The 12,669-nt window shown below is 41.1% G+C and overlaps 1 protein-coding gene across 3 annotated transcripts in view; it reads left to right on the top strand.

The window, feature by feature from the left end:
- TAX1BP1 (Tax1 binding protein 1) overlaps positions 1–12,669 on the top strand; it is an 86,370-nt gene that overhangs the window by 69,430 nt on the left and 4,271 nt on the right. For all 3 annotated transcript variants that reach the window (XM_059728887.1, XM_014603122.3, XM_006276938.4), the window contains 2 exons: positions 1,743–1,917; positions 2,311–2,462. In XM_059728887.1, the coding sequence (XP_059584870.1) occupies positions 1,743–1,917; positions 2,311–2,462 (327 nt within the window). The remainder of the gene's footprint in view (positions 1–1,742; positions 1,918–2,310; positions 2,463–12,669) is intronic.

Raw genomic sequence — 12,669 nt, 5'->3', positions numbered from 1 at the left:
CACCAACATGAAAAGTTTGGAAAGCTCTGATCTAGACTTTTAAATGCTTGCTTTTTACATATCCAAAAGAGCATTTTATGCTTTCTTCCATGTCCCGTACAGTTTGGATGATCTTCCTGTAATCATCTGCAAACTAACTTATTCTCTTTTTCTCATATTATCTACTAAAAGTTTAACAGTGGTTAGGCTGTTTGTATGTTTACTATGCAGATCAATGATATGTCATTGTTTGTAATGTTGTCTTGCTATCTGTCTGGTGGTTGTTTTTTTGGGGGGTTTTTTTAGATTTAACAGGACCTAGCACATGAAGATCTTGGCTTTTAGGTGCTACATTACAAACATTAATACTAATAACAGCTGGAAGTGTCAACGTTATTAGATCATTAGTCATTGGGATAACAACTGAGGAACAATTTTGTGGTGTTAATCTGATTTATTTAGAATATAATATTTCAGTAAATAATTCTCAAAAGAACTTTGCCTTTAAAGAGGATGAGACTAAAGAAAATCTGTTTAATTATGGGCTACCTATTTGGGTAGGGCATTTTTACCTGCTTTTTAAAACAGATTAGTTATTCTTTCTCTTCCTTTTTTAAATAGCTTCATCTGGCACACCTGTAAGTGATTACTGTAGTATATTATTTCATTTATAAATATGGAAGTGTATATTCAGTAGGATTAGCTTTGTTGCAAAGGCAAAATGCAACTCTCTTACTCTTTGGCCTCTGGTAGACATTCAGTTAAAGGCATGGTGGGATCTGAACTGCAGTCCCAAAAATCATGCCTCCTGCATGGCATATGTAGTTGTAGGATGTGGGATTAGATCCCATGGTGTCCCCATGCCCTTGGCTCAGATGCACTCCTACAGCTAGGAGCATGGGTCAGGGTCATCTGATTGGGACTTCCAGCTGTGAGAGTGCTTGGAACCCTTGGCTCTGTGCTCCTGCAGCTGGAAGTCCAGCCAGCTTATTGGACTTTTAGCAGGAAGCACATCTGAGCCCTTGGGGCTGGCCACACGTTCATCAGGAACCAGTCAGAAAGTTGGCACGATGGGTACCAGCCACAAAGTTATTACACATTTTTTGTGTAATAACTTTGTGGCATATTCCCTGTTTTATCTTGTCATTAATTGAATGAATGGGTGGTCAGGTTACTACTTAAGATGCGATTTCCTGGTCAATCATGTCTTAAGTATAACGTCTTCCAGGGACCATTTTGTTTGCACTGTTTTCTTTCCTCTTTTGCATGGAATGGGTTGAGTTAAAGGCTCATGCACCTTAAGTTATTCCATCTCTTAATGGAAGTGAGAGCTTTTCATCCCAGTGGGATTAAACCTCAGCTGGGTGAAATCAGGGTAGGTCCATTCAAGTCAACCAAGGTACTCATGCACAGGCAAAGAATACAGCTCATTATATATTTTGTAAAACTTTTTGCTTACTTGTGTTGCATGCAGAATGTATTACATCAAGCCTAAAAATGATTTCTGCATTTTCTTTGAAGGTGTGTTCCTCTGTGAGACAAATAGGAGATGAATAGGAATTTTTTTGATAAACAGGAGTTTTTCCCAGTTATGTCAGCCTAGTCAAGTGATGTAAAGAGGATCAGAACATAGACAGATAGTACTTGAAATATTTTTAGAGAGAGCTTATGTTTCTAATACAGCTCAATATTTATTTCTAATAGATTTAGAACATTTGATATGGCTCCATAGATTGATTGCATAATTAAATTTATTATTTTAGGAACTTGGAAGAAGACCAGATAATCAGGCTGGAAGGATCACAGAAGGACAGATTTCTCAGCAGATGTTGCATTTTCGCAACCCATATTCAGAGGAGAGTGGATCTGTTCCTGCAGTCCCAAGTAGACTACCAGTACTGCAGTATGGAAATCCCTATGTAACCCAGGAAACAAGAGGTCAGAAAAAATGTATTTTCCTCCCCTTTTTGTTTACAGTTTCAAAAAAAATATGCCAATTTCTTAGATTAGAGAGAAGATTAGACCGTTGTTAACCTATACAATGTTTATAAGATACAGTTGGATTAACAAATAGGCTGTAATAGGCTCAAATCACTTTGAGGTAGACTTTAAAAAATGGTGTGTGGAAAATTGTACATTCATATCAGTGTTTGTTCTAGTTGTAGATTCTAGTTCTTATGTTTTATTTTTTGGTCACGATCTCCTGTTTTCACTAAGTCAAAACTAAAAAGATTTTAAAGTTTTGATTTAAATTGAATAGCTGTTCTAAGTATATTGAACAGAATGCTTATAAATACATTCAGAGTTTTGTTCTTCTGGTTTCTATTTCAGTTGGAGCAGATGGTGCTTTTTACCCCGATGAAATCCAAAGGCCACCTGTAAGAACATCTTCCTCTTGGGAACTGGAAAATAACGTAGTCTGTAGTCAGCCTTCTCGCAACCTTAGTCGTCCTGATGGTTTGGAAGACCCTGAGGATAGCAATGTATGTTATCTTTTGCATTCTTTTATTTACCACTAGCTACCCTTACTAGTGAATAACCAAGAACAGAAAAGCTTAGATATATCCGTCTACTAAAAATTCGAAAGCACTTAAGTATTTCTAAAATATGAAACTTTTTGTAATTGAAAAAATGAGTGCTCATTAGGGAAGAGGAAAAAAGTACAGCAAGTGATAAAATATACTTCCCAATTCAGAGCAACTTCTTGAATGTTATTACTTAATGTTATATGGCATCAGTTTCTTAATGCTTTTACTATATAAAGAGAGACTAATTGATGTTTCAGCCTATAGCTACATTTGTGTGGGTAAACATTGCACAAAGTTGTCTGCATATGCAGCGTTTTAAAAAAAAAGTTTCACTAGTATGTGAAAAATTCATTGAAATTGAAGACAAAAGCTTGATGGATTTTGATACAAGTCATTTTTAATAAAATTTTAAAGTTAAGTGTAACATACATTTATGGAGACAGCTTTCCAAAAGAGAGATCTAAAGAAATACTTAAATGTTTTGAGACAGTTTAAGCTATTAAAAATTACGTAGAGCCATTTGTCTGTTGTCTTAAACAGGATAAAAGTAGTATTGCTGGCTACGTTCCTTTCGTAGCATTTCATATCTTTTTATATATTCTAAGAATGTTTGCTGATTTTTTTTAAATGTTTTTTTTTTAAGCTCAGATTTTTTTGTGTAAAAAGAAAAATAGTATTAATGAATTGGTGCATGCAGAAAGCCATACCGCATGATTTCATTTGAACAATCTTACTGTTTTCATATTTTAGATACTCTTGCTATTTCAAGTAATATTTAACAAGAAATACTTTTTTTTTTTCCAAAGTATTGTGCTCTTTGCAAGTACAGCGGTATCATGACCTGTTTCTCATTTAGTCTAGTTTGCCACATTTAATTGCTATTAACCTTTGCAGAAACTGATCAGTGTTCAGACAGGCATGATTTTAGCCCTAGTGCTCAGCACCTATAATGGAGAAAAATGTATTTCTTCCTCCTGCCTTTTGCCCCCTATGTCCATTATTGTGAATAATTAGGGAAACTGTCAGAACTTTTGCAACCTATTTAAGGTCTGGAATATGAGCTTGGTGCTGTTGCCCACCTTTACTTCACATTTTGCATATTTAATCTGATCATTCTTGGCACGGACATTACACATGACAAGCTCTTCACCACTTTAGTCATCTGCTGCAGTTTAATTAGCAGAGTGTTGTTTCTGATCTATGTGCTTTCCCCTCTTGCAAACCCAAGAGAAACAGTGCTAGAGTCTTGTGCTCGTTTGCTGACACAGCTTAGATTTTGTAATGAGATGGAAGGAACCTAATAGTCTTATAGGAACCAGGTTTTGGTAAGCGGAGTTCTGTTTCAAGAAGGTAGTTCTTGTCTTCATAACACATACTGTTTTAATATAGAATAAGAAATTATCTTAATGTTCTGTGAAAGTCAAGTAAGAATAACTAGTTTTCAAACAAAAGAAGGGGGAGTGTGTGTGTGTGTGTGAGAGAGAGAGAGAGAGAATTCTCTCTATATAGAAATATGTTGCAAAACTTTCCAGGGAGACTTTAAGAAATAAATGAAACAGTACTAATATAAGATTTAACAAGGTTGAATGACATGGGAAGATTTCCACATAGGTAGTGGGGTAGCATAAAACCCTCTTTGCCACAACTTGAGCTGCAGACAGGAGGAGCTGTAGTAGCTGGGCTTCTGTTAACAGGTGTAAAAAAAATATATATATTTTAATGCCCAGGGAACAGTACGATGCAATCCCATAAGATGATTTGAAACCCCCCCCAAGGCAAATTGTAGGTTTCATTTTGTAACGATAGTAGAAGAGAGTGGGTATTATGGAATTTTGTTTGATTGCAAGAAGTCACACCACCACGTTATGAACTTCTGTCTGGGTCCTCCAACCCTACTACAAAACTCCACGAGAGAAGAAAGCAAAAAGGTTAGGAAGGGATTGAAGTACTTAATATTAAATGATGAATGTCCATTTTGGCAATACTCCAAGTAAGGTATGCATAGACTTATAGACAAGTATAGGATCTAAGTTCATGGTCAAAGATAACAGATTTTTGTGACATGAGTTCAAAGTTAATATTTACCCTTCCACCCCTAGAAGAGGTGGAATAAGTGACCAAAATAATTGAAATACCACACATCCTGCAAATGTGACTCCAGTAAGGTTTTTTTTTTTTAAACTCAAGGTATATATACTAGAGGTACACCAATAGATCAGTCCAATATCGGATAGGCACTGATATAAAGAAAATTGACTATATCAGAAATTGGCCTGATATAGCTGATAATTTGGCTGATAAATGCCTGTGCGTGCGTGCAGCCACAGTACAGCATGCAGGCAATGAGGAGCAGAGCCCGGCAGTGTGCAGCTAGTAAGTCTCTTGTGGTGGAAGGGTCTTGCAAGGCCTGATCAATGCCCCCCACAGCGAGAGAGGGAGTAGGGCTGGGGTAGGTGCTGCCCAGCTGGGTCATGGTGGGTTTAGGACAGAGCCATGGCTTGTCCAGGTGGCGTGGGGAGGGGGTGGGAAGCAGCTCCTGCCGCTTATTCAGTGGCTTATCCAGCAGCTATTGCCACTGCTCCTGCCGCTCGTCCGGGAGTGCATGCTGCGGAGGGAGGGGGCGTGTACCTCTGGATCTGGGTGGGCTGCAGCTGGGGTCGGGGGCTGTCCTGTGCTGTTCTCGGGGCAGGTAGCGGCAGTGCTGGGAGGGGGCTACAGCGAAATTTGGGGTGGTGTAACCCCACACCTGAAGCCGCCTTCCGGGTGCCACTGCCGCCCACCCTGAGTGCAGTGCTGCAGCCTGCCCAGCACAGATCCATTTCTCACCCCCCCGGCGACCCCCAGACGAGCCGCGGCTCTGTCCCATGCTCACCCTGCCCTGGCTGGGCAGCACTTACCCCAGTCCCACTCTCTCCCTCACTGCAGGGACCTTGATCTCCTCCCCCTTCCCCTTTCAACACAACAGACTTACCATCTGCACGCAGCCGCATTGGAAATCTGATTGGTATTGGCCGATATGCCTCCTTAAAAATTGGCTATTGGTATCTGCCCCCAAAATGTTTATTGGTGCACCCCTAGTATATACGTGTTCCTTTTATACATCACACACAACATTAGCAGATTACTAAGATCGCAAAGTCAGGTCTTCACAAGTTAAAAAATATCACATTTGAGGCTGTGTGAGAAACTTGTTCAGCCTACTTGTTGCATGTGCATTATGATACAGTCTTTAATTACTGTATACAAGATGAGTTTCTTTTCCCCCAAATTGGCATGGAGCAGGGGAAAGCCCCTTGTCTTATACTCGCATACAAGGAAATCTCACTAAATACATTTTCATATAATTAAACTGGTGCCAAAAGTAGCATATGCTCAGCAAAGGAAACCAACTGTGAAGTTGATTAAATGCAGCCAACACTGAGCATGACAATAAAACACATGGTCCACATAGGGCAAACAAGCTGATGGGAACCTACCACAAGGATTTTTTTTTTTTTTTTTTTTAAGGAAAATTTTTCAAGTTCCAAGTCAAGTCAGCCAAATCACTTCCAAATCCATGAGTCATTCAAGAACCAAATCTGGCTCTACTACCGGCAAACATCCTCCACCTCTGCCTGGGGGTTCAGATGCTTCCAAATCCTTTGGCAGGCATCCTACGTGCAGGCCCAAGCCCGGAAGCATGGCGTTCGGATGCCTCTGAGTTTGGCTTGTCTTTGGCCATATGGAGCAAGCTAGGGAGGGGCCTCCCATTTCTATAAAGTCAGCATGTAGCAAAGATCTTCCCACTGGAAGCTGGCCAGCAGGAAGCTAACTATGAAGCTCTCATAGGGAGTCCAGTCTACAAGCAGACAAGAGTGCAGCCCTCCATTACACAGTGCCATTTTAATTGCATTACCTCGGTCAGAGTATTTCCCTTGTCAGGTAATAGAAACCTACAGTTACTGCAGCCTATTGTATCTGAATAAGATATATGGTAGTGCCCATTGAGTGCAGTCTACCTCAGCACTGACTCTTTCAGGTCATGGTAAGCCATGCATTTTTACTTCTTCTTTACTCCCACGGCTGAGCTGCACCTCTTTCCCTTTTCCAATGGATTCCTGTTTCTTCACCAGCCTTAAATGCCTGGTAAACATCACCAAATGGGGCCCCAGACAGTTTACCCACAATCCCTCTATCACTCCCTCTCTCAGCCTGTCACATATGATTAATGTGGCCTTGCCCTCCATGAGTTGAAGTTAGACCAGGTTGCCCTGTGTCTCATCTTTATATACATTTTTGGAGTATCCCAGGACTCATGACAAGAACACCTGGTTCCAGTAATGAGTGGGGTGCTAATTAGCACATTAATCCTTTGTGGGGGGTATCTGGAGTACACACATATGCTGAGCTCTGAGGTCACCTGAGCTTGAAACACTGTTGATTTGGATGGAGTTCAGCGCAGTGAATTATGGTAAATCATGAGTCTTTGCATACTTTGTACTACAAATAAGTAGGTGCCAATGCTGCTCAAAAGTATGTTAATGAAGTATATTCTATGCTAAAACTAACAGCAGTTTCAAAAAAAAATAACGTATGAATTCTGCATGAACTAAGTGCATGGGTACTATATGCAAATTGCTATAGCCATTTTACATTTCAAGGTTATTGTTTTCATGTTTGTGCCTCACTTCCATGTGCTCAGTGAGAGCAGGGTTTAGTAGTAAGGAGAGGAAGAAGGGGTTTGCCAGGGGAAAAAATTGGAGGAGGCAGACAGTAAAAGAACTTCCTGACCCCCAAGATCTATTTTCCCTGCTGTAACAGCAGGAGGGGGATGAATTCAAGGCAAGCCTTCAATTATTATAACCTATACCTGGAAAATTATAACAAATTAAAAAATCCATATATAGAATAGGGGTCATCTTATAATTTAGGTTGTCTTCTATTCAGGTAAATACAGTATATGTTCAGGAGCTATTTCATCTGTAGGGTACCCACCTTATTCAGAGCAGCGACAGGACCTGCTCTGGGAATAGGTCAGGGTTACATAACGATGGAGGCCAGTATCTATAGGATCTCAGCCTCATTTGAAGAAGTTAGAAAGTGAATAGGGCAGGGAATTTGAAGAAGAACAGATTATATCCTGATTAGACAGTTGAATGCTGTTCTGGAGAACTGGGTTCTATCTCTGCCTAATGTACAGTTCCCGTGTAATGCCAGGCAAGTTATACAAACCAGCATTTTCAGTGTGTGTATGTGTGTTCCTTATTTTCTGAGTGACTGCGCTAAGGCCCTGAAATGCAGAACTGCTAGGCTCTCATAACTAGTTGAAGCTTCCCTCTCAAATATTCCTGATCTCTGAGCTGGGAAAGAGGAAATCAGGGATTCCCATCCCACTTCTTGTACTTGCTGTTTAATTTCCCATCAAATTCATTAGCCCGAATATTAACTAAGGCTGTGAATCTCAAGATTAGACGTCGAAATCCTTCTTCTCAGGTTGCCATTCTAGCTGAGAGCTGTTGCAAGGTCACTGAAAGCCTGTAATTCAGATCTGTATCATCTAAACCCTAAATTTTATCACTGTACCACACTGTTTCTCAGTCACTAAAACCTCTTGTTTTCTTTTTGTCACCAGCATAAACGACAGGGTGAGGGGCCAGGATTATCCATATTGTACTCATGATGAGTAAATTGTCACCTCCACTCTTGGGGGAGCCCTGTTTCCCAGCCCCTGGAGCTTTGCAATCCCAGTTCCTGCCCCATCCTAGCTGGGTGGCAAAGGAAAGCTAGAAAGGGCTGGGAACAAGACTTGGGGGCAACTTCACTGCCCCAGTTCTTGGTTTTATGAGAGTTGCAGTTCCTGCCCCTGCCCCTGTCACCCAGCTGGATGGGAACTGGGGCAGGGAGATGGTTGGGGATGGGGGTGAGTCTTCTCCTGGGCTGGTGGACTTCGGCCCTGGGCGCACGTCCTACCCCACTTCCCAGACCTACCCTCTTCCCCCTCCAATACGCTCCTTTAGATTGAACTGGAGGAGTGCATCAGGCAGGGGCTGTTCTCTGGTGTCAGGAACCCTCCTGGGGCTCCAGGAAGATTCCAGCCACAAGAGAATGCCTCCCCACCTGTCCTGCCAATTAACCGATTGGTGGGACAGGGGGTGGGTCCCCATTGGGCTCCCTGAGAGCTCTCCCCCAGGTACACTGCCAGGGAGCCAGTGCTCCCCCTTGGACAGAGGGAGGGAAAACAGGATTGTGGTATACTGAGTGACGTCAATACCTAAGAGAAGTGTACAACCATTCATGTTAGTGCAGGAGGGGAGAGATCTTCCTGGTTAGAAGAAGCAGAACTTTCTTGTGGAAGAGGCATTTTTCTTCTGCCAAAAAGCCCTTGAACTGCTGCTGTATACTCCCTTTGTGTGGGGGGAGAGACTTCACAAATGTGTAATGCCTGTACGTAGCTTAAGTAACAGCGATGAGGATATAATTGTTTGACAATCTAAGAGGGGAAATGTAGAACTGATTGCAGATGGCACTGTGCCTAGAGTACCTGCCTAGCAACTCCTAAAGAACATTGTTAGCATAGTAAGTATGCATGTGGATGCTGTACTCAGGGGGAGAAGTAAAAATACCCTCTAATGGCTCACCTTATCTACTTCCTCAGAGCAAAAAGGAAGACAAGAACAAAAACAGAGTGGAAGCTGGTCTCTTTCAGTAGGAACTAGAAAGGAACCTCCTTGAAGCCCAGAGTGGTTGTTTAGCATGGAGAAAGAGATTGCTTAATGTTACTCACAGTACAAAGTGGGTCAGGACAAGTGATTTGAAAATGCATGTATTTATTTCCCATCCATATGTGTAAAGGACCCAAGTAACAGTTTTCTTTGTTGATTCTTTTATGGGCCAATTGGGTGGGGACCTTGTCTTTAAGCACAGGACCAGTATTGTTTAGTCTGTTGTTACATATTAATGATCTGTAAAGCTCTTGGACCATGTTAAGTTCCAGACAGGGTTTTTTTCCCCCCTTCCCAGTTGGTTATCTAAAATCCACAAACCCATTAACTATTTTTTATAATAATAATAATAGGAAAAGGCAAAATGTAATATTAAAAACAAATTTAAGTAAATTTATGCTGTGACTTGTGGAACTCATTGTGACAGAATCTCTTAGCGATAACTAGTTCATTAAAAATAAGAGAGAGGTTGTGCTTGGAGTCCATTGACAGTGAGGCAAAGTGATTAATGTCCAGCTCCTTCTGTACTGTAACTTTTAGTCATATTCTACTCATTTGTGCTTTTGATTTGAGTTCTCATGTCAAGATTTATTTTCTGTGGGACAGTGACCCATCTGGAAGGGCTAAATAGGCGTTTCAGCTTTGATGTAAATTGTTGTAACCTATGTGGCTAGAAGGGGGCATCTTCAGTTATACTAGCTGGGAGAAATTTGGAGCTGAATTGCTGTGAAGTAACATGGTGGGAGACGAGACCTGACTAAACTGGGAGTTTAATCCATCTCTAAAGTATCAGGAGTAGGTCATTGCTGAAATCAGGAAAATAGATCAAATATATATATTTTTTTAATCTATTTCTCTGTGGTCCCAGGTTTTTGCAAAGTAGAAGAAAAGATAATGCTACTGCTGTTATTAGGTCTTAGTTACTTTATTGATTCAACATATAGTTCAATATTCAGGGCAGTCGGGTGCTGTTGTGCTTTGCACTGAAAATGACTGTGGAAATAAGTCTCAGACTGAGCGCCAAAATCGTCAAGCAGCATGCCTTTTTTTTTTAGAAATGTGTGTTAATCTCCTTTTGTCTTCCGATTCAGTTTTCTATATCTAAATTTGAGCTGATCTTGGAGTCTAACACTCCTAGAGTGTGGGACAACCATGAACTCTTGGTAAGATTTATTATTTAAGAGTGGTTTAACTAGCAAAGAGCTACTGTTTTATTTATTTTTTTATTATGTCTAGTTTAGGGGTTTTGTCGTGTCCTTTGTGTACTCAGACATGTCAATTCATACAGAAAATATTCAAGAATTAAGCAGAGTGGAATGAAATATATCACGAAGTACCTTTCCAGTGTCTTCAAGCAATAGTTTTGAACCTGTACAAAAGTCTCTAGGTAGACCAAAACCCAAGTCTTTTTTAATACCATCAAGAACAGTCCAATTCACTATTACATGACCATCAAAACTAGTTTCTCATAAATATGAATATTGTATACATAAGTAATTTAGCATGATACTCTAATTTGTATTAAAGCAAAAAGATGTACTGCAAAAGGACTGAGAGGTCATTTGAACAGTAAATAGAAGCTGAATTTTGGTTTTTGTTCAAGTGCTACAAAAATCATTTTCAAACAAAGCTCAAGCAGACACAAAACCTGCAGGTTAACAAGTAACTTAGAATCATGTTTAAAATAAAGAGAAGTTATTAGTAAAATTGCCATAAATAACTAGATAGAGAAATGCAAAATCAGCAAAGCAGCTCTGATGGCAAATTTTTATTTAGCCTGGAATGTAAATTGTGATCGTTTAAAATAATTATTTCATGTAGCTCTCAACCCTTTTTATGAAATAGATTACATTTTTAAAAATTCTCATACTATCATCTTATCTTCAGTTTCTGTGCAGTATGCTACTGGAGTAGAAAAGCACGTGCAGTGAAGCTGAATCTAAAGTAGAATCCACTATTTGCTGACACAGCTAATAGAAATTGACAGGGTTTTGGCAGTTATTTGTTACTTGATCAGTGGTAGGTGATGCAAAGCATACAGAAGTACCATTCTATCTGTTTCAGTCTTTGTTGGTCAAATATATATACTAGTACAAAGGGTTTGTCTTCTACAGTGTAGCGTAAAGCTGTAGAATTGCTATGGTGCACTATGGTTTGTATGGAGAAAAAAATCATCTGAGCAGTAACCTAACACTTGTTTTCAGAGAAGTATCCATTACTATTGAGGCAGTCTCGTTAACATTCTGTTCAGGTCATTGCAAGTGATCCTTAATAAGCGGTGTTAACCAGAATTTAACTGGCATTATGGACAGGCAGGGGAGAGAATGACACTTGCCATTCATACTTGTTATATTGTATAACTTAGTCATTAACTTTTTCATCTGTAGTTGTCCCTACTAATATTTAGTACTAGTAATTGCAAACTGTTGACTCCAGACAGTGCTGTTAGTGACCCTAGTGACATTAATGCAGAATGGCAGACTAGAAGTCATGCACAAGGGTAATAAAGGTGAATAGCAGGGGTATCACTCTTGTCTGGCTGTATAGGCCAGATCAGTGGTGTGGGGCTGGTGTGTGGGCCTGATCAGGTCTGTGGACCTTGTCCCCTCTCTTTTTCCCTTCCCTCAACATACTGAATCTAGAGCCTGGATCCTGGAGCCTCTGGAACGAGTGCCATGTATGGCACAGTACAGCCAGGTTTGTGTGGTACAGATCCCAGATTGGTCAAAGTGGGCACTGCACTGAATGTGGTGCCCATCTCAGCCGAACTGCACCACCCATGTACCTGCTCAGGTCCTGGACTGGCTGGAGCTGGCACTGTGTGGTGCAGTTTCAGACCAGGTGCCACATGTGGCTTAGTCCAGCTGCAGGTATGTAGCATGGATCCCAGACCAGCTGACTTCACATGGTGTGTCTCTCCCCAGCCCCGATAGTAATATCTCCAGGGATGGTGTGGCACGTTATGTGCCTTGTGTGGGTTTGCTCAGACCCGGGGCAGCACCGAGGACAGGATGGCAGCGCTTTGCAGGGCCATATATTTGATACCCCTGGTGTATAGGTAAGGCACGAAAGGAATTTGGAGGAAAGTGACCAATTGGTAAGCAAAGTGCCATCTGTCTTGCTTTCTGGACCTTTGTGCCATGTAGCTAAGCAGTGGTCTATCCATAGAAATGGCAGTCATAAGAAATCCTCTCTTATGGGGCTTGGAGTTAAATACTTCTATATTTGGAATACCAGCACCCCTGGAGAAATGTGTTTTCTCATGGCACATGTTTCTTTCAGTTTGGGGCCTTCACTGCTTCTGCTTTTAAAGCAGGCACCTCTGACTGCCAGGACATCTGGTGCTACCTGGAAAGGGGTTGGCATGCCCCGTGGGCAGTGAGGTGTTAGGCAGGGGTGTGGGGAAGACTGGCCCTGCCTGACACCCCTAGCTTCCCCCCTTGCCCCTGCCTAATACCACA

This window comes from Alligator mississippiensis, chromosome 5 (genome assembly GCF_030867095.1).
Source record: "Alligator mississippiensis isolate rAllMis1 chromosome 5, rAllMis1, whole genome shotgun sequence".
NCBI classification, from domain to species: Eukaryota; Metazoa; Chordata; order Crocodylia; family Alligatoridae; genus Alligator; species Alligator mississippiensis.
The sequence above is the reverse complement of the archived record's forward strand: the minus strand, read 5'-3'. Positions and strand labels throughout refer to the sequence as shown.